At 48.6% G+C, this 23,113-nt stretch overlaps 1 protein-coding gene across 1 annotated transcript in view; it reads right to left on the reverse strand.

Annotated features, from left to right (window-relative positions):
• GFOD1 (Gfo/Idh/MocA-like oxidoreductase domain containing 1) overlaps positions 1-16,154 on the reverse strand; it is a 107,914-nt gene extending 91,760 nt beyond the window's left edge. Inside the window, exon 1 of the mRNA XM_070584101.1 lies at positions 14,855-16,154. Within this exon, the coding sequence (XP_070440202.1) occupies positions 14,855-15,107 (253 nt within the window). The 5' untranslated portion in view covers positions 15,108-16,154. The remainder of the gene's footprint in view (positions 1-14,854) is intronic.
• Positions 16,155-23,113: the final 6,959 nt, after the last annotated feature.

Here is a 23,113-nt window from a genome sequence, read left to right on the forward strand (position 1 = left end):
GTCTCCTGTCGTGGTTCTCTAGGACCAGTGGTCACAACCCGACTGATCCCTACAGATCAACACAGCCCACTTAGCCCAGACCACTTGAGAACAAAGGGAGGAATGAACCCCTCGTGTTTCTATCTTGTCCATACAACACTTTGCCATTTATTTTGGCCTCTTTAAAAAATGAATTATAATCAGCAGAGAAGGGAAGATAATTAAATAAAATCTTCTCAATCTTTCAACACCCTGTTTGATAAACGCAGTTCCCCACGCGACTATCTCCCCAGCTGTGGAATTAGATGACGTGAGGCCCCGGTTAATCATCATTTCCGCCTTTTCATACTTCATTGGGGAAAATCACATGCCCTTTGCACATAGGGACCACGGAACTTGCCGCCTGGTGAGCTGGCACACGCACAAGCTTCGGAGTCAGACAAACCTACGTCGACTCTGATTCCACTGCTTAGCTGAGAGAGCCTGTTTCACAGAAGCTAAGACACCCCTGCAGACCTACGATTATTTTACTTACCACAAGAAAGAAAAGTCTCTGCCAATTAAACTATGACATGACATCGAGTGTAAGACATATCCCTATTTTAGATGTTAAAGTGTGAAAAAAAAATGTGTCTTAGAATCAATGATTTGTGATATCTAATCTCTCTACAGTTAAATTTCTCACTTGTAAGATGGAGACGCTACATGCCCACCCCGAAGGCTGGTTGTGAGATGGGAATGAGATGACACTCGGACTGTGCCTGACTCCGGACTGGGTACACAGTCGGTACTCAATAAAATGTTAGTTCCTCTTCTCATTTCAAAAGTGATGGGCAGGGGCTGGCCCCGTTGCATAGTGGTTAAGTTCACGGGCTTTGCTTCAGTGGCCCGGGGTTCACAGGTTCAGATCCCGGGTGTGGACCTGTGCACTGCTCATGAGGTCGTGCTGTGGTGGCATCTCGTATACAAAGTAGAGGAGGAGGGCCAGCCCCGTGGCTGAGTGGTTAAGTTTGTGCGCTCCGCTTCGGTGGCCCAGGGTTTCACTGGTTCAGATCCTGGGTGCAGAGATGGCACCACTCATCAGGCCAGGCTGAGGTGGTGTCCCACATAGCACAACCATAGGCACTCACAACTACAATATACAACTATGTACCAGGGAGCTTTGGGGAGAAGAAGAAGAAAAAGAAAAAAAAAAGGAAAGATTGGCAACAGATATTAGCTCAGGTGCCAATCTTTAAAAAAAAAAACACAACAAAGCAGAGGAAGATTGGCACAGATGTTAGCTCAGAGACCATCTTCCTCAAGCAAAAAGAGGAAGATTGGCAATGGATGTTAGCTTGGGGCCAGCCTTCTTCACCAAAAAAAAAAAAAAGCAATGGGTAGGTTCTAGATAGATTATAAGCTCTTTCAGAGTAGATACCAGATAATAGACCTCTTCTCACCCCCACCCATGACCTAGAATATTGCCATACACATTGTAGGCACTCAGTAAATGGATGGGAAATATAAGTGAACCAGCTGAAAGCTGATAAATACCCAGGCAGGGAACCCCTGTCGGAGGATGTGGTCAGTGCAATCTTGCTGGCGTCCCCGGCACACGGAAGTGACAAGCACACCTGCCAGTATGGTCCTGACTGGGTTGTGGGGGCTGGAAAGGAGCAGAGCAAACGTCAGCTGCTTGGGGCACAAGCCCCTGGAATCCCCCAGGCAGGCGGGCTAAGGAGGGCAGCCCACTGCAGCCGGGTGAGCCCGAGGAGCTACGTCTCAGTTCCACAGACAAATGCAGCCCTGTGGTGCCCCTGGGCCTCCCGGGGAAAGCTGGGCCGCCTCTGTGCCCCAGATGTGAACGGCTGTGCATATTAAGTCAGACAGCCTACATCCCCCAGGGCTCTAACCCCGTCCCCGAGGACTCTCTGAGACTGGCATCAGGCGGTATAAACAAACGTCCCACGTGGGTGGCGCTGGAAGGATCATAAGTTCAGACAAATAGAGCAAGCTGCATTTTCCCCCCAAATGTTTCTGCCTGCTGCTTTTTCCCCCTCGAGTGCCCCAGCTCCATAGGAAAAGGGGATGGGACAGAGCAGGGGAACGGATCTCGCCTTCCACAGCCCACTTTTGATTATTCATGTTCATGGAGGAGAGGAGAAGAGCCCCAAAGTCAAATTTAAATAAGTAGCAGTCTAGCATCCTGACCCTGCCCTTGACCTTGGGCGACAGACAGTCTGTAGGAGGCACACTCGGGCAAGCGTGAGCTCACACCCTCACGAACGCACACTCGCCTCTGCCCCCGAGCGCCAACCCGCTGGAATTTCATGGTGCCAGTTCCCTATGGTGCCAGTTCCCTAAGGAACGTTCACGCAAATGGATGTTGCTTTCGCAGAGTGAATGGGACTTAAAGAAAAAAGAGAGAAGCAGCAATAATTAGCAAAATAGAAATTAGCTATTGGTTGAGGCTGCAGGCTTCACTACTTGGTTAGCCTTTCCAAGCCTCAGACGAAGCACAGGACGGAGAGTGGAGAGACACTCAGAAACCTCATTGTCCCCGAGTCACAGAGTCTTGGCAGGAGAGGACAGAGCAGCCGTTCTGGGAAGTCAGGATCCTTCCCCAAGCCGAGTCCTCAGGCACTGGCCTCGAGGGGGTCTCTCGCAGGATTAAAAGGCCTGCCTCTAGTCCCCTCCCCCACAGCCCTCCTTGGCTTCTCTCTGCTTTGGGCTCTACAGCGGCCAAAAGAGGAGAAAACCTCGCAGGTTGCCAAGAGGGTTGAGGAAATGTCTCCTGTGAGCAACGACAGGAGTCCCGCCCTGGTGTCACTCCAGCCCCCTCTGGGCCATCTGCTACCTGAACGACCCCAAGGTGGGGAGGTGTGTCATTTATCTGGTTGCTCATTCCCGTCATCTAATGGGGATTTCAGGAAACTTTCCACAGCACATCTCTTTATGAATAACAGAGTCCTACGAATAAACAGAGAAGGGCATGCCCACACCTCATTAAACATCTACTAATTAGTTTTGAGACACTGATAACCCACTGTGTAGACTTCCTATCATCTCATTCCTGGGAGAAAGCAAAACACACCCCAAAATTTGGGTCCTCAAAAATTCATGTTTATGGGGCCAGCCCGGTGGTGTAGCAGTTAAGTGTGCACATTCCACTTCTTGGCGGCCCGGGGTTCGCCAGTTCGGATCCCAGGTACAGACATGGCACCGCTTGGCATGCCATGCTGTGGTAGGCATCCCACATATAAAGTAGAGGAAGATGGGCACGGATGTTAGCTCAGGGCCAGTCTTCCTCAGCAAAAAGAGGAGGATTGGCAGCAGATGTTAGCTCAGGGCTAATCTTCCTAAAAAAAATTCATGTTTAGATCAAACATAAATGACTGCTTGGTTCACTGTTGAATCCCCAGCGTCGAGATTCGTGCCGTCCAAAAGAACTTTCTGCAATGACAGAAATGTTCTATGCTCCCCTGTCCAATATGGTAGCCACCAGCCAGCCACATGTGGCCTTCAAGCACTTGAAATGTGGCTAAGGCAACTGAGCAACTGAAGTTTTAATTTTATTTACTTTTAATTTTTATGTAAATTTAAAGAACCCCATCTAGCTAATGTCTACGTAGTGCAAAGCACAGATCCAGAGAGTGCCTGGGAAATAGCTGGTGCTCAATAAATGTGTTCAAGGGCAGAACGAATGGACAGGAGCTCACCGTAAGTTCTGATTAAGCGTGATTCTCTTGTTTATCGAGCACCGACTTTAAACAAACCACTGCTGAAGTCAACAACCTTCTGAGCCAGTACTTTTATCATCTCTGTTTTACAGATGGAAAAACTGAGGCTCAGAAGAGTTAAGCAGAGGACCCACAGGCACGCTGAATGTGGCAAGGCCAGGATTCAAGCTGAGGCCACGTGATGGGGGAGCTTCTTAAAACTGGTCGACTTTTTCCACTGATGAAAAAGCATTCGGGTGCCTCACTTTATTTTGTACAGAATGACACCAAATTGAACCAGGAACTTTTGCTCCTGAAACAGAGCAACGAAGAGACACAGTGGTCACGTTTGGGGATCTTTTAAAAGCCTAGCCAGCACACGCCCCTAGCAAGGCTCTGTTGACTGACTCTGGATCCCAAGTCAAGAATCAACCACTGCGATCTTTTCCTAAAACCATCCCCTACAACAGCAGACTCTGCAGTAGCCTCATGATCATCATCTCCATGAGCTCTCGCCTCCTAATGCTGACAAGCACGTCCACACGTCACATCCAGCATCCGAGCATCCAAGGAGATGCTTTCATCCTTTCCCATCAAATAAATCATAGCCCCAGCCCAACAGTGACCCTTGGACCATAAGGGGGTACAACAAAGGGACACCATCCTCCGACACAAGCACAAAACCAGGCACCGAGCTCGGCCAGCTACCCAACCCTCCTCTCCACCATAGCCTCCCCCCGACTCCGTCCCACAGTGGGCTTTGTCTTCACAATGCTTCTTGCTGAATCGATTTCGCAGCTCTTTTCACACCCTTGAAGGCGGCCATTTGTGCTCCTCGCAATGGGGTTTCTCTCCAACGTTCCTGCAAGCTGTTTCCTCTGCCTACCCCAGAGCCCTGTCATCTGTGACTGTCACCATTTAGGATCCAAAGGGAAAGATGCAAGTGGAACTTACTGCTGATGAAGGAGGGGGAGGGGAATTTGCTAGCAAAAAAAAATTTTTTTTTTAATTCTGGGTAAGAAAAATATTTTTTAAATGTTGGACATTCTTAAACCACCCTAACTTTGTCCCAGGCAGCCGACCATAGGAAACAGGGTTTTCCTCAGAGTGTTACTACAGAACCGAGCAGTGCCTTGAAGATTGTATATCACAGAGCCTTCTATATCTTCCTTTCCAATTATTTACATCCTACCCTCTCTTCTTGGTCCAGTTGAAGCCCCACCTTCTCCAAAAGGTCTTCCTGGACCATTCCAGCTCTCAGGAATCCTTTCCTCAGCTTTCAGGCAGCATCCATTATCTGGAGGGCCACCTCCTCAGGGACTCACGCTGCCTGCGAGAAGGGCACTGGGAACAAGCGTGGCCTTTCCTCACTGGCCCCTCGCGTTTTATCTCTAACCTCAAACTCATGTTCCCCTCTCAGCAAAACAAGAGCTCAGCAGTGAACTAGATCCAGCCCTTCTGGAAGGGGACACAGCGGTAACTCATAACCTGTTAGAGGAAGCCGCTTCCAGGCCTCACCTGCTACAAGTCCCTCACTCAAGCACGTGGCACTTTTTCTTAGGGGAATCCTGTTCAAATACTGTCTCCATTTTTTTCCCTTTGTTTTAGCGCCCTTTATAGACTAGCACTGGGAAGCTACCCAGTGGCCAACCCTTCATCCGATACTGGTATTTTGGGGTTACTCAAGGGCCTTAAGCAAACACTTCCTGGCATTGCAGTGTAACGATCCCTTCTGTTCTGAACCAGCTATTTCATCTCACAGCCGTTGGTTTGCAAGTGCTTATCTTCCAGATCTTACTATCTGGGGTATTTCTCACCATCACTGACACAAGGCTACAGACACTCAGTAAAAATAAATGAAAAAAGAGAAACACTCTCCAGACGCAGGGCAAAATAAGTGATTGAAAGATCCTGGAGCACCTCAGATGATCTTCACAGTGGAAACGTCCCTCCGAGCGTGCTGAGCACACCCTCGGGGCCCAGGGCACAGCTGAAGCACCGGTCCTCAGCATCCGCTCACATGGTTGTCTGGCTCTTCTGAATAAGGAACCATTGCAATGGAGATCAGGCAAAGTTAATTCTACTTGGGTTAGAGGTTAGTTCAGCTGGGTCTAGCTCCAAAATCAAAAATAAAGGGGAGTATTTGAAAACCAAAAAAACCCTATCCCTACCTTAAGAACAAAATTACAAAACCAATGCTTACAACTCCATAATGAGAGGACAAACAACCCGATTTAAAAATGGCCAAAGGATCTGAATAGACATTTCATCAAAAAAGATACATGAATGACTAATAAGCAAATGAAAAGATGCTTGCATCATCAGGGAAATGCAAATCAAAATCATAATAAGATGGTACACATGTACTGTAATGGCTCTAATAAGAAAGACTGACAATACCAAGTGTTGGTGATGATGTGGAGCAATTAGAATTCTCCTACGTTCCTGGTAGGAATGTAAAATGGTGCAGCTGCTCTGGAAAACAGTTCAGCAGTTTCTTAAAAAGTTAAATATATACATTCACACAACCCAGTAGTTTCACTCCTAGGTATCTATCCAAGAGAAACGAAAACACGAGCCTAAAAAAGATGTGCATGCAAATGTTCACTGCAACATTATTCATAATAGCTAAAAACTGGAAACAATACAAACATCCATCAAATGGTGAACAGATAGACAAAATGCGTTCTCGCCATACAATGGAATATTACTCAGCAATAAAAAAAGGAATGAGCTGCTGATACATGCAACCACATGGATGAACATCAAAAACATAATGTTAAGGGGCTGGCCCCGTGGCCAAGTGGTTAAGTTCGTGCGCCCTGCTGCAGGCGGCCCAGTGTTTTATTGGTTCGAATCCTGGGTGTGGACATGACACTGCTCGTCAAACCACGCTGAGGCAGCATCCCACATGCCACAACTAGAAGGACCCATAACGAAAGAATATACAACTATGTACTGGGGGGCTTTGGGGAGAAAAAGGAAAAAAAATAAAATCTTTAGAAAAAAAAAAAAAACATAATGTTAAGTGAAAGAAACCAGACACAAAAGACTACATATTATATGATTCCGTTTACATGAAATTTTTAGGAAAAGCAAAACTGTAGAGATAGAAAGCAGATCAGTGGTTGCCTGGGGCCAGGGGTGGGAATGGGGACTGATCACAAACAGGCATGAGGAAACTTCCTGGGGTGTTGGAAGTGTTCTAAAACTTTTCGTGGTGATAGTTGTACAACTGTATTTTTTTTTTTTTTTTTGCTGAGGAAGATTTCGCCCTGAGCTAACATCTGCTGCCAATCCTCCCCTTTTTTTTTTTGCTGGAGGAAGATTAGCCCTGAGCTAAAATCTGTGCCAATCTCCCTCTTTTTTTTTTTGTATGTGGGATGCCTCCACAGCATGGCTGGTGAGTGGAGTAGGTCCACACCCAGAATCCAAACCCACGAACCTGGGCTGCCAAAGTGGAACACTGCTGAATTTTAACCACTCGGCCACAGGGGTAGGCCCTGCTTTTTAAAAAACTTTTATGGAGGTCATAATAGTTTATAACATTGTGAAATTTCAGGTGTACATTATTTTTTGTCAGTCACCATATATATGTGCCCCTTTACCCCTTTCTCTCACCCCCCAGCTCCCTTCCCCTCTGGTAACCACTAATCTGTTCTCTTTGTCCATGTATTCATTTATTTTCCACACATGAGTGAAACCATACAGTGTTTGTCTTTCTCCATCTGGCTTATTTCACTTAACATCATACCCTCAAGATCCATCCACGTTGTTTCAAATGGGAGGATTTTGTCTTCAAAAACCTATTTTTTAAAACAGCAATGCTAACGCTGCACACCAACCTAATCTGAGCTTCAAAAATCTACAGTTTCAGTTTACAGATATTACGCTAACTAAAAGAGCATCTCAGTACCCTGAGGGTTATTACAGCTGGAAATGGGAAATTTTTAAAACATTTCATATCATTTTAATGTAAAGTTATTTTTTCTGCATTTTTAAATACTCTACAGGGTATTAACAATTCTCCAGGAAAGTCGAAACCCCAAGGCACCCCAGACTTGCCCGAACTCAAGAGGCCAGCTTCCCCAAAGCCCTGTTGACAGGTCTAGAACTGGTCAGAGAGAAGGGTCAACGTGGCTCTCAGCGGTGAGCAGGTGAAAGCCTTTGCCCCGACATTCCCCTTGGCTTGAGTCTGAACCCAAAAGAACTTTCACCTTCAACGTCTTCCTGCTTAGAGGACAATGTTCGGAGAGTGCTCTCCTAGGGGCCCCCACCCACCAGCAGAACTCACTGGAGCAGCTTCTCCACCAACATGTCTTTCCAGATCCACACTTAGGTGACACATCTGCCAGGTGTCTCATCGTCCAGCTTGCCTGGCCAGGTGGCCTTGATCCAGCCAAAATTTGTATTCATCAAGGTTCTCCAGAGAAACAGAACCAACAGGATATACAGAGAGAGAGAGACAGATAGATTTATATTAAGGAATTGGCTCATGCATTATGGGGACTGGCAAGTCCAAAATTTACAGGGCAGGTCAGCAGGCTGGAGACCCAGGGAAGAGTTGACGTTGTAGTTTCCAGTACAAAGGCAGTCTGAAGGCAGAAATCCTTCTTCCCCAGGGACCTCAGTCTTTTTCCTGACCCCTGACTCCTCACTCCTTTGAGGACACACACTAATACTTGAAGACAAAGGGCCTATGCCTCATCACAGGCCTCTGTTGGTGCCCACCATGCAGGAAGAGCTTGGCAAAGGCTTGCAAACCAACAGACGACCACAAAACTCCATGGATTCATCATGTTTACCTACTTTCCCCTCACGTTCCTTAAAAATACATACATCCTAAATTTAATAATAATAATGACAACAACAAGGCCAGCATCATTAGATCATCACATATATTTTTCCCTTCCACTGTTTCACTGTGGTCATTATAAAAGCAGAAAATGGCAAATGTGTATTTCGTAAAGTGAATAAAGAACCTACATAATCAAAAAATGTCTACGTTTGTAAAATCTTCAACCCAGTCTGCGTTCTTATAATGAGCACCTTTCGGGAATGTGGTCCAGCTTTGGGAGTGTGACGGATGATCACCCTCCACCCCTCCTGCCCCCCAGTAGAGAGGGCCCCCCGGCATTCTGGGACGTATCCCCCCACACTATGAGATCATCACCAAAAAGACTGAGCCAGGAGAAGGCATCGGGCACAAGCAGGGACAGCTGGGAGTGAAGGGCAGAGGGAGGGCTGTACTTTCCAAGGGGCTGAACCTGTAACCTTTGCACCTGGGAGCTGCCTGTGGCCAGTGTTCCACCCACCACACGGGCCCACGATGCAGAAGAGGCTGATCTACAAGGGACGGACGGTGAAGCTGACACTCGGGGAGGAGCAGAACACAAAGTGACAAAATTCCTAGAGTTCATGGTTTCCAGGCACCTGGTGAGACCCAGCTACATCCCTCTCCTGAGTTCCACGGGACGGCCCTGCATCCTTCTCACAAGGGCTGATCAATCTTCCAGGACCATCCGCACCTTCTAGATACATGATCTGATACATGTGAAGCAAGTACTAGATTCTCAGCAAATACAACAGCTAAAGCCTGGCTTATGCACGTTGCCTTTTAAAAATAAGAAAACTTTTTTTTTTTGAAGATTGGCCCTGAGCTAACATCTGTTGCCAATCTTCCTCTCCTTTTTTTTTCTCCCCAAAGCCCCAGTACATAGTTGTATACACTAGCTATAGGTCCTTCTAGTTCTTCTATGTGGGATGTCACCACAGCATGGCTTGATGAGTGATGCTGGGTCCACGCCAAGGATCCAAAACCAGCGAACTCTGGCCACTGAAGTGGAGTGTGTGATCTTAACCACTGGGCCACGGGGCCAGCCCCAGAAGTAAGAAAATGCTTAACCGTATTTTCTGAATCTAGCACGAGAAAATCGTCTCATCAGAAAATATGAAAAAAAAAAATCTTCAAAGACACCGTTTGGAATAGGCTAAAAGAAGTGATCACATTGGGAGGAAGTAAGACTAACATTTATTGAGCTTATGCAGATAACTAAGGGGGACTTCGGGCTAGGTCTTTACACACCCCCTCCCATTTTAATTGTCACACCCACCCTATACGATAGTATCATTAACTCCATTTTATTGATGAGAAAACTGAGGCTCAGGAAGGAGGGTTCCCTCTCCCAAAGTCACACAGTTGTAACCTGACAACTTTTCCTATCATTGGTGAATCAATAATAGGAATTGGTGAATCCTATCTGAATCACAACATCTTATATAATGATGCTCTTTTCTGGGCCATGATTGCCCTGAATCAAAATACATAACTAATTGCCTGGGTATTTCTTTCTTGGTGAAACCCTTAAAACATGCTATTTACTTCCACTTTTTTATTTTTATTTTTTGGTTCGTCCCCAGTTTCAGGTATCAAAATGCCCAACTTCTTCATTTGGCTTCTTCCCATTCCAATTTAAACTTCTGCAGAATTGTACATTTTCAAAGCCCGATAGCATCAACGAAATAATCACTCAACTGTACCTGATTTCAGTTAGACGCAATGAGATTGGTGATGCTTGACTTTTCCTAACAGTAAATAGAGTCATTTCTTTCATTTACATAATGCCCCAGGGCTTCCTCCACTCTGCACCAAACTGATAGACCAAAATCGTTTCACTCAGTGCTCAGGGGCAGAAACTCCGGAGAGTAAAACACAATGACCTTTCCCACACAGTCTTCAGATAGGAAAAGATCAAGAAGAGACTTCAAGGAAGAAGTGGAAATGCAGAGTTTGCTGGGATTTCACAACAGTTACCATCCAGTCCAAATACACCATTCATTATCTGCAGCCGGATCTCTACCGGTGTGGCAAGCATGGCCAGCGGGTCCTGTCTCAACCCCGTTTCCTCCCTGCTCTCGCCCCTGTCCGGGCAGCCCTCCTCAACCTTGAGCAACTCCTGACACCGTGAAGTGGGACAGGAAAGGAAACACAGCTCCAGGACCTCAGCTAATGATGCCAAACAAGTTGGGGCAGGATCCATGTGCAGCAAGATCAAAGATCAGCGAAACCCCACAGCCTTATTCACCATCTCAAAGGAGCTTTCCATCCCATGGAGAGGCTTCCCCAAGAGAGTCTGCACTACTATCCCCAAAAACAGGGGCAGGGACCATGAAAACAGATGTCACATTACACACAAAGGCCATGGGTATCTTAACAGTTCCCTTGCCAGGTTAATTACTCACGGCAGGGGATATCCTCTTTTCCCAAAGGCAGGGAGCCATCACCTCTCTGTGTCTGGCTGCCTCAGCATCCACATCACCTGGGAGCTGGACGGAAATTCTGAATCTCGGGTCCTGCCCCAGAATCTGCATTTTGACAGGATCCCCAGGTGATAAGACAGCACGTCAAAGTTTGAAAAGCACTGGGCTACTGCAAGCAAGACAAAAATGTCATTATTGATCGACACATCCTGTTTATAACCTTTGCCTTCCCCAAACATTCATTCATTCGTCATTCAACAAATATTTACAGTGTGCCTACTAGGTGACTCAGTGCCAGGCACCGTCTAGGGGAGATAAGGCCACCCTGGTGAGCAGAGCAGATAAAAAGCCCTACCTGGAAGAATTTCCATGCTAGCTGGGGAGACAAATAACAAAGAAGAGAACACGCAAATGAATGAAAGAGATCATCACAAACTCCCACAGTGCTACCAAGAAGACAAAGAGGATGATGGTGGGCTTTTCCTAGAAGTGATGGAAGCCGGGAGCAGAGACACGATCGGGTCCACAGTTCTTCAAGTGCGATAATTCGGGCAGCAGTGTGGAAGCTGGAGAGAGACACAGGTGGGGAGGGGCAGGCTGGAACCTAATTCAGAAACTAGGGAAGGGCCTTGTTCCTTCTATGGAGGAAGCAATGACGCAGAAGAGGGAACAGATACAGGAGAGATTAAGGAGATGACATCAACCAGATTTGGGAACTGATTCCATGGGTAGGAAACACATGAATAAAAGATAACTCCAATCTCACCTTGGCTGCCATTATCTGAGAGAAGCAACTGAGGCAGAGGAGCAAATTCAGGGGATGGAAGAGAAAGAACTAGTTCGGGGGAGGCAGAATGGTTTCAAATCCCTAGTTATACGTCCTCGGGCAGTTTGACTCAGGTCTCTGAATTTTAGTTGCCTCATTTGTAAAACAGGGCTAATATCTATCTTGGAGGGTTATTTTGATCATGAAACGAAATGTTTTGTATACAGCACCTAACTCATTGCCTGGCACATAGTGGTACTTAACAAGAGGCAGCCCTGGTCACCGCAGAAATTATACATTGTAGAAAAGCAACAGAGAAATGCCTAGTTCACTAAGGTATGGATTTCAAGGAAATTTTTTTCTTTGGGGGTTTTTGTGGTGAGGAAGATTGTCGCTGAGCTAACATCTGTGCCAATCTTCCTCCACCTTCTATGTGGGATGCCACCACAGCGTGGCTTGATGAGCAGTGAGCAGGTCCGCACCCAGGAGCCGAACCGGCGAACACCAGGCCACCGCTGAAGTGACCACTACAACACCAGGGCAGCCCTCAAGGAAATTTTTAGAAATTAAAGAGGGATGTGTGTGATTCAATTGAGTCCAAGCTGCATTCCGCTATGGTCCCTGGACCAGCCTCTCATCTTGACAGGCCCGTGATCAGTTACGGGTACGGATGGAAGGCCACAGATCTCTCGCCCTTGCTGGCCAAGCAAGTTCAAGCCCAGGCCTTTGCTAAAAGAAGGACAGTTCACCAGGACTAGTCAAGATGGGCTCGTTTCAATTCCAGGCAAACACGATCGCTCTAAACCCCCAACGGCCAGACCAGCCTGGTAACCGCTTGGGGTTTTCCACTTCCTGTGTTGTGTGGGTGTCGAGCCTCCAACAGTGACAGCAAAGCAAACCAAGACGACCACCCTGCTGTGTACTCACAGGCTCTAGAAGGAGCATGATGTCCGGGGATTTTCCAGTGAAGATGAAGTCGGGAATGAGATGAGGTCCAGCCACATCTAAACCCAATGCCTCCACGCTTTCTACAACCACAGACTACCTCACATTACCTGCCAGTCAGGAATTTAAAAAAATATCTAATACCTACCACGAAAACATGAACCAAACCCCATTCCTTAGTCACAATTATTAAACTGAATCTATTTCTTACGCCTCTTACACTTGGTTTTGAAGAAATAACTCCCATTACTCTTGTCAAGGAAAAAAAACTGAGATTTTTTAAAATAAGAACAGACGTATCCAGAAATGTATAATTTGTGCCACTTCTCTCGAAGCCAGAGGCCCCAAATACTTTCACGGCTAATGTTCCGAAGATGGTCAGAAAACAGGAATATCCTTGTTTGCCACATTGCCACCCTCCTGGAGACACGCTCTAGGACTGCTCTGTGGGTCTGACTTGGAGGACTGTGCTGCCAGAGAGGGGAGACGCGATGTTACAACAAGGTCTTTCTGATATGACCAGCCATAAGCCCTCTAGTAGAGATGGGGCTCAAGACGGACCTGTTTCATGTAATTCCCCTAACAGATTTATGCTACAGGATGGCTATAATCTATGCCATATGCACAGATCCATTGCAAGCACAGAAGCTAACTGTACTATCAACACATACGTTAGATCAAACAGAAAAAGAAATATTAGCCAGAACCCAATGACATTCAATTCAAGGCCAAAGAAACCAGGCCACAAAGGTCAGATGCTTAATAAAATTAGCGTGAAAACTGACTGCCGGGGGCACTCTCCTTCGGAATGCTATGGGATGTCCCATCTGAGTCAACAGCAGAACGGCCTGATAAAAACGGTTTTCTAGGGAAAAAGAGCTCTACGCTTGGTCAGAGGTCTTTGAAGATAGAATTAAAATCTCTGTACATTTCACCTACCCTGAATCCATACCCGTTTTTAAAACTAAAACATTCTTTCCATGACTACATAAATTACCATTGGTTTCTGAGTGCTGGCCCTGTTCCTTCCAGTCTTTCCCTTGGAACTCTTCTCTAAGCTGGCACCCTGTGCCATACGCATTGTCTCTTTCCTCATCAATAGCAATTCCAACTTTCAAGGGTAGGCAATACATTTTCTCCGGAGAGTAAGGAGTGTGCATCTTCCTGGGATTGTCTTAGGTGTTTGTGAGAACTGCTGATGCACAAAACATGCACTTTTTTCCTCTGGGCATGGCACACACGCCGATACACTGTGTGAGATTGTTCAGTCCGCCTGGGTGAGGTGGGCAGACCGGATGGTGAGGCGTGGTGAGCTCACCCCCAACCGGCTAGTCAACACCAAGGATTTAAGGAATTAAGGAGGGATCGTTGCACGCTTCCAAGTGAAACTGGCAGCGCTGGGCCTTTTCCCACAGGTGCCTCTGGAACTACTACGACCATCCCCTAAAAATCTAAGATCTGTAACTCCAGATCTGCGCAGAAGACAACTCCTAAGCTGCCGCCCTGGAAAGTTAAATCCCTCTGGTTTTATCAAACCAATCTTTACTAACCTACGGCCCCGGTCCCCGCCCCCGCCCCAAAATGTCCCAATAGATTCCCCCCAACCCCCCTCCAACCATTCCCGCCATCCTTGCTTTCAGCAAAGATGAATTATTCCCGCGGATGGTCATATCTCTAATCTCACACTAAACTAACTCACAGTAGAAAGAAACAAACTACGCTAGCAGGGCGCCACAGCTGCTAAACGTCAGGTAGTCTATCGCCCCTAGGAGCACCCGAGACACGTGTGCAGCCCTTTATTCAGGCGTTCCTGGGCGCGCACTCGCCTCTCGCAGGCGCGCATGCACGCACACACTGGGGCACCACACACACAGCCGGGGTCTGTTTTCTCTCCCTCAGAGCTGCCCATCCCCAATACTCAGCGTCTGGTCTGCCTCGTCCCCCATCCCCGGAACACACGCCTCTGCGCCACACACGTGGGGAAGCGCGTCCAGGAGGTGTCAGAAGGGAGGAGAGAAGCGCAGAGGTGGGAAGGCCACGGATGAGGAAAAAGAGAGCTCCGAGCGGGATGTCGGATCTCAGGTCCCCAAGTCAGAGTAGACGCCGTGTGAGCTTCTGGGATGAAGAGGGGGCGAGAGGAGAAAAGCAGCAGAGAAGGAAAGGAGAGAAGGCCGAAGGAGAGTTGGGGGAGGGGGTCGCTCACCCAGGGTTTTGACAGCAATCTGCCTGGTGAGGGGCGGCGGCAGGTTGATGCACACCAAGTCCACGTCCTGATGCAGCAGCACTTCGTCAATGCGGCTGGTGTAGAAGGGGACGCTCATCTCCTTGGCCAGCTCCTCCGCTTCCTCCGGCGTGCGGCCCCACAGCGCCTTCACCGCGAAGCCCTCGTCTTTGAGCAGCGGGATGATGACACGGGCCGTGAGGCTGGTGCCGAACACGCCCACCCCGGGAAGCATGGCTGCTCGGGTCCGTCTGGTTCTGCTTTAGCTCGGATCTCCAGTCGAACACGCGCACACACACCCCTCTAGCCACTCCTGCACCCGGCTCGCTGCGGTGCTCCAGCCGCCGTGCACCGGGCAAGACGCCCGGGTGCCGAGAGCGCTCCGAGCCGCAGGCGGAGCAGACTCGGGGCGCCTCAGTACGCTGACTGCTGCAGTGTCCGCCACGCGGGGCTCGCGTCCTTCCCGGACGCGGCGGCAGGGATCCCCCCGGGGCGCCCGAGGCCCCAAAGCCCCGCGGAGCCCCGGCTCAGGCGGCGCCTCCGCCGCAGCGCCGGCCGGCTCCGTGCTCCCAGCCGAGGCGGCTCCATGGCCGGCTCATCCCCGCGCCCGCGCCGCCGCAGCCAGGGACCGGCTCTCTCCCGCGTCGTTTCCGCAGCCGGTGAGGCGTCCGCACAAGCCTCTACACCGTGCCAGAGCACGGACCGGCTCGGCGGCAGGGTCCTCTTTCTCCCCGCCTTCCACTCCGAATGAAATAATCCAGCGGCCACCAGGAGGCCGGCTAAGCATGCGGCTCGGAGGGCGCCGGGCGCGGATCTCGAGCTGCAGCGAGGCGGCGGCCACGACCCGGCGCCAGCCTTCTCATTCTGCTGCCATGTTCGCTCGCAGCGCGAGTCGGGCGGCCTCGGCCCCAGGCCGGCTCGGGTCCGGGATCCCGCGGGGACGAGGGCGGAGTTGGTGAGTTTGGCTGTCACAGGCCGGGTGTTCCTGCACCGCCTCCGCCGCAGCGCCGCGCGCCATTGGTCGCCGCCGCGCGCCACCCCCGCCCCGCCGCCGCGGGCTCCGGGTGCGCGCTGCGCCCGGGCTCAGAAACCCAGCCCGACTCCTCCCCGCCCCGCCTCGCTCGCCTTCTGCCCCTCCGCTTCTTCCCTTTCATTGCCCTCCGCCACCTTCTTCTACTCCTCGCCCCTTTCGAAACCCCGCCCCCAGCAAGCAAATAAATCCATCAAGGCAGGGCGCGCTCCAATAGGCTAGTCGTCGGTCCCTTGGAAGAGAGCAACGGGCGCCGGGGCCCAGGGGAGGCCAGCTGACCCAGCGAGGTGTGAGCAGCGGGTAATTACAACCTCGGCTCCGGGAGCGTTCGCTACGTGCCGGGAACCATGGAAAGCCGGGAAGCTTTCCAGGCGTTCTCTCTTTTAATTCTAGCACCAACATTAAGGTTATTGGACACCCATTTAATTGATTATGTAACTGAGTCCTAGAGAGGTTAAGTGACTTGCGCAAGGTCACACAACCGGTTGGTAAGCAATAGGTCAGGATTGGAATCCAGGCCCCAGAGCTTGAGCAGCGAACCGGAGAGTTCTCTCTTTAAGAAAGCCTGCGCCAGTGGTGCGCCACCCCCACGACCCCGGCCGCGCACGCACGGTGCAGCGGTCTTTCTCCCAGACAGTCTTGTCTTGACAAGCTGTGCATTCCCTGTGAAGCCGGCGCCCGCGTAGACGCTGGTGTGCTCGGAGGTCGCAGCGGGGCAGGGGTCCCCGAAGCGGCTGCAGCACGTGTGTCCGTGTCCGGGTTTGGAGACGGAGGGGTCGCCCTGGCCCGATGCCACGCCAGCCTCTCTGGCCTCGCGCTTTGGCTCTTTTCGCCGCCCCTTCCTGTGACCTCCATCCCCTTGTCCCCCACCTCTACTCTCCCTGCTCCCTTCCTGAGCCCTCGCAGAGGACCAGGGAGCAGGCTTTGGCTCACCCCGTGCCCCTGGAGCCGTGAGGACCCTGCACATGTCTGGTTTCCCTCCATATCCTCGGCATCTATCACATTGCCTGCCTGGCATGTAGTAGGCACTCAATAAACATTTTCTAAATAAATAAATGAATGTCCATTGACTGCCTGCTTTGCGCCCTCTTGAGGCCAGGAGGGAGGGCCCAAAGCTGAAAGGCCGGGGACCTGACTTCTAACTCAAAGTCTCTGGAGAGGTCAGGGTTCCAGCCGGGTTCACCTTGTCTTCAGCACTCAGCTTAGTGTGGCCCGTGGTCCGCTCCTACACATGAGTGGAAAACGTGCTACTTGCAAGCGTTTAGGACAACTTGTAACAACTGCCAGTGAGGCGGGGCGCGTGGAGAGAGCAGGATACCAAAAAAGCTTGTGTGTGGCAATGCGGGGAGGAGCCCAACCTCAGGACATGGGAAGAAAGGCACAGAGGACACTGAGTGCTCGGGGTGGCTGCCAGCAGCCTGGGAAGGGCTGAGACAAAAGGGGGTGTTGCTATCAATACTGACCGAGGTTTTGTGAGAACCGAGGCAGGAACAACTCTGGGGCAGGGGAGCAGGCAGTATTGTTAGACAGGAGGCCCCTTCTGAGTACAGAAGAGACCCAATCACATGTCAGAGATGGCAGGCTCACAGGATGCAGGGGATGTGCAGTTTGGCTTTGGGATTGAAAGGGGAGCCAGAGCACCTGAGCTGGACTCCTGGCTCTCCCATTTACTAGCTGTGGGACCTTAAGCAAGTTACTTCACCTCTCTGTGCCAGTTTCATCTGTAAAATGGAGGGAATAATGGTGTATACCACAAAAAGTTTTAGAGGATTATATGAGTTAATTTTTTATAAGGTCCTGTTTATATTTAGAATAGTGTCTGGCACATAGTAAGCTCTCTATAAATGTTAAATAAATAAATATGGTGTGTTACCAACATCATTTCCGGGTAGGAGCAACAATTGTGCAAGGCAGCAATGTCTAACCAATAAGAGGGAGTTTTGCTTGTGTTCTTTTAAAGGGAACTCTACCCCTAGCTTCAGTGTGAATAAAAATAAACCTTCCGGGCCGGCCAGTGGTGACCCGTGGTTAAGTTCAGGGCCCTCCACTTTGGTGGCCGGGTTCCGGGGTTGGAATCCTGGTCGAGACCTACACCGCTCATCAAGCTATGCTGTGGCGGAGATCCACGGCAAAATAGAGGAACGATTGGCACAGATGTTAGCTCAGGGCCAATCTCTGTCACCAAAAAATTTTTTTAAAATAAATAAACCTTCCACCTACGTAATCTCAAAAAAAAAAGATCACATTTGATTCTCATTAGAAATGTGTAAAATAAACATTGTCCCCATTTCATAGAAGACAAAACTAAATCCTTGCAGCAACTCCTGATTAGGGGTCTAAAACAAATGCTTCATTTCCAGCCCTGCCCCGAACTGTTTTTCCTGCAGTCATCCCCATCTCAACAAATGGCACCGCCAGCCCACCAGCTGGCCAAAACCCTCGGAGCCATCCAGGACTCCTCTGCCTCAGTCACTCTATAGCCAGGCATCGGCAGATCCTGTCCGCTCTCCTTGCAGAATGCGTCCAGAGACCTCTTCTCCACCACTGTGGGGAGTTGCAGTCCCCATCATCACTGTCTGGACCACAGCATCTGCCTCCTCACTTGTCTCCCTGCTTCCACTCTTGGTCCCCATAGTGCATATTCACCACTCAGCAGTCGGAGTGATCCTTTAAAGGATAAGTCACATCCTAACCCACCAGGCTTGACACCTACCCATGAATAGACCCCGAAGTCCTCGGGATGGGCAGAGAGGCTCTACCTGACCTAACCTCCCACCTCGCATTTCTTATCTCCTACCACTTTCCAGCCCACACCCTGCATCCCAGCACATGGCCTCCTTGCTGTGCACTGCACGGGCAGAGCCTGTTGTCTCGGGGCCTTTGCACTCACTTTCTTCTGCCTCACCCCGCCTCCACTCCCCTCCACACATATCCACATGGCTTATTCCCTCACTGTATTCAGATCTCTGCATAGATGTCCCCTCCTCAGATTGCCTTGCCTGAGCATCCTATCTAAAATGACATCTCTGTCACATTTCACCCCTTTGTCTGGCTTTTTTTTCTTTATGGCTCCTCTCACTGCCTCACATTATATTATATACCTGTTTATTATCCCTTTGCCTCAATAGATGATAAAGTCTTTGAGATCAGAAATTTGTGTGTCTTGTTCACTTCTGAATCCCCAGTGCCTAAAATTATATCTAACACCTGCTGGACACTCAGTATACATTTGTTAGACAAATACATGTTCTTCTAATAACCGTGTGTTATTATGAGGATTGTGTGAGTTCATATTTATAAAGTCTTTAGAACTGGGCCAAGTGTTGTGTGCAAGAACGGTTCAAGCCCTGGAGAAGCAAGACTGAGTACGCAGGGCCCCTGCCTCAGGTTGCTTAGGCCTGGTGGCCTGTTGGTTGGGGACATGAATTGACAATGGCAGTACCATGTGACCCATGACATAGGAGGGGCCTGCAGGGGATGACTTGGGAGCAGAGGAAGGCTTTGAGATCAGAATGAGAAGCTTTTGAAGATGTGCAGAGAGAAGAGTGGGCTGGACCTAGATTTTGAAAGATGTGCAGGAGTTAGCTAGAAGACAGAGGAGAGAATATTCTAGAAAGAGGGAGGCTAAAAACAGGCTACTCAAGGGGGAAGGGTCCATGTAGAGGAAGCCAGGGAATCGATGAGCCACTTAAAGCAGACAATGAGCAATCAGATTGGCATTTTAGAGCCATCACTCAGGCTCCAGTGAGGTGGGTGGACTGCAAGGGGGCACACCCAGCGCAGCCCCTTCGAGGACACCACTGCAGTAACCCCAGAGTGAGGGCAGGGGGACCGGACAAAGGCGCCAGGCATGGGGAGAAAGATGTGGGCACAGGTACAGGAGACAAAACAGGGCACTTCGAGCTAGAACAAGGAGATTAAGTCTCCGGGGCCTCGTAGCTTACTGGACGTGGGAGGTGAGTGAAGAGTTGGGGTGACTTCCCAGAGTGGGCCTAGTGGAGAAGCTGGGTGTGCATTGTGTCTCACTAGTTCAGCAGGTCCTGCTTCACGAGGACTGGGCACAAGGGCATCACTCTCAGCGCGAATCATCCTGAGCTCCTGGGGATACTGACGGAAACACACTTGTGCATGTGGTACCCTCGGAAACGTCACATGGTTATCCTCCACGCTCTTCATTTGAAACGCTCTTAAACCGGGATCCTGAAACGCAATGCAACCTGACATCTTGACATCTTAAAACAGTTCTGCAAATAAGCCTAAATTTTCCTTCCCCTCATTCATGATTTAGCTGCCAACCTCTACTATTTGCATTTGGGTAAAGATTTTAGGCCCATTTTAATGTAATTTAAGATCATTGTCATGTGACTCCAAAAGGAACATTCTAAACCTACTTTTAGAAATAAAAATAGAAGGATTTATTTTTTATTCACAGCCCTAGGATCATGATAAAATGGAATTTCTTCTCATATTAATTTAGTTTAGTGATAATTTAAAATACCTTTCATTGTAAAAGTCGCTTATACATTTACAGAAATTTCAGAAAATAAGATGAATTCTACCTTCTTTTCTCCATCCTTATGTAGCCACTGTAAACAATTTGGTTTATTTGCTTCCACAATTTTGGAAATATTTTAATGAAAAATAAATGAGAAATTCTTGCTATTTCATTAGATATGTTTACTGTTCTTTTTGATGCAAAGTGGAAACAGGCTTTGGTTATTTTTAGCTGAGTATCCGTAAATACCCAATATCCTTATAAATCTTAATGTTGGTAGAGTGAAATGCTTTTGCTCTTTGTAGAAATAGAGCTTTGCCAAGTTGAAAAATTTGAATAGTTGTGACTGCTGAAGATCCTAGAGCCATTCCCCTAAGCAGTTCTAACATGCATGGTGCTGAAATTTATTCCCAAACTTGTTTTCATTAGTATTTTTCATTATTTAGTATTATTATTAGTATCATTATTAGTATTGTTTCATTATTTATTTTCCCTCCCCAGAGCACCAGTGCACAGTTGTATATCCTAGTTGTAAGTCCTTCTAGTTCGTCTATGTGAGTCAATGCCACAACATGGCAACTGACAGACAGGTGCTGTGGTTCTGTGCCCAGAACCGAACCTGGGCTGCCGAACTTTAACGGCTAGACCACCAGGGCTGGCTCATTAGTAGAGTTTTCAAAAGTACCCATTCATCATTACACTTTCAACTCTTAGGGGATTTTTTGTCAGTAATAATAGCTTCCACTTACTGAGTGCTTGCCGTACGTGAGGCACTGAGTAGTATTTCATATGCATTTACTCCTCCCAGCCCTTTCAGATGAAAACAGTTATCCCCATTATTCCAAGTAAAGAAACTGCTACATAAAAAGCTGAGTGACTTTTGGTTAAAGGTTGGTCATACAGTCAAGCATTTGACTGAAGTCACCTGACTTCAAAATCACAGTATGTAACCACCCAGCATGCTGTCCTTGAACTTAGGTTAGATGCCACGGACCCTATTTGCCCCTGACAGCAGGGCACGTGGCCCTCTGGAGAAGAGAAGTACACTCATGTTTCTCTTCTACTTCCTTCTCCCCTTCCCGTAGCACAGGTCAGCTGACTCCCTGAGGAGCCGTTCACCAGAGCTGCCATGGGGTCAGAACAGGGGGCTGGGCTTTTACGCTGCTCCAGGGGGACAGGGGCACGGGACAGTACTGCCCACATCGTGTCTCTCCTGGACACCACAGTAGCCTGCTAACAGGACTGGCCCTCACACCCTTGCTGTCTCCCATCCGTAAGTGGTCAGGGTTTTCAAAAGCATTGGCCACGTCATTGACTTGTTGGCAGCCCTCTGCTGCTGTCCCCCTGTGCTGTAGTACAATCTAAACCCATCCCCATGGCCCAGGAGGCCCTCTGCTCTGTCCCTCCCCCTCTTTTGTATGATACTACTCACTCTTGAGCTGACATTCCTTCTGTCAATGACACTCGCCTCCTCTTGATTCCTCTTACTTTCTATTCCCTCTGCCAGAATGCTGTTCCTCAGCCCTTCATTCACCTGCTGGCTTGTTGTCAGCCTTTTGGGCTCAATTCCCATGTCACATCCTCCCCACCCTATGATGGTAGCTATTCCGCCCCCACCCAACCCTGGCTACTGGCCAACACCACCCTGTTTAATTCTGTTCCCAGCATTCGCACAATCTTCTTGAGTTGGCTTCCTTGCCCATGGCCTGCCTTCTCCAGCTGGAATAAGGACACCTTGAGTCTGTCGGTCTTGTTGGTCTCATTTATTGCTATATCTCCATGGCCTAAAAGAGTATTGGTACCTCACGCGTATACAATAAATCCATGTTGAATGAATAAATTCACCACGTAGGCATTAAAACATTTTCTAATGTCCTGTAATGGTATGGAAAAATGCTTACAGCATAATGTTACGTTTAAAAGACCAAAACAATATTGCTTATGTAATATTATTGCAACTATATGCTTTTTGTCTTTTTATTGTAGTAAAATAGACATAACATAAAATTTATGGTTTTAACCATTTTTTCCCCTTCTTCCTCTTTTTCTCCCCAAAGCCCCCCAGTACATAGTTGTATCTTCTAGTTGTGAGTGCCTCTGGTTGTGCTATGTGGGATGCCACCTCAGCATGGCCTGATGAGCGGTGCCATGTCTGCGCCCAGGATCCGAACCTGCAAAACCTTGGGCCACCGAAGCGGAGCACACAAACTTAACCACTCGGCCATGGGGTGGCCCCTTTAACCATTTTGAGTGTACAATTCAATGGCATTAAGTACATTCACATTGTTATGCATACAGCTACATATTTGTAAGAAGAAATAACCTATAAAATGAAAAGGCAACTCCTTCTCTCTACATTTCTGTATTTTACTTACATTTAAAATAAAAGAGAAAACCCATTTAAATGTTTTAAATGAACTAACAGTTCCGGTTCCATGCTCAGAAATCTCTTTTGTCTCCATTGCCAACGCTGAGTAAATGAGCTCATGGAGGGAGGGAGCCCAGAGCATCTAGCTAGTTACTGATCCTCTGAAATACCAGAAATAATAGTTGACTCCACCAGGTTGTATAGCAACAGGTTTCTGATCTGTGTCACTCACCCAGCCAAGGGAAGCACAGACACTTGTTAAAGCATGGTCCTTAGGGGTTGGATTGGGATTAAAGGAAACACACAGGGCCTTGAGCATCACAAGCTTGTGTGGAAAATACAGAACTT

This window comes from Equus przewalskii, chromosome 19 (assembly GCF_037783145.1).
Source record: "Equus przewalskii isolate Varuska chromosome 19, EquPr2, whole genome shotgun sequence".
Classification (NCBI taxonomy): Eukaryota; Metazoa; Chordata; class Mammalia; order Perissodactyla; family Equidae; genus Equus; species Equus przewalskii.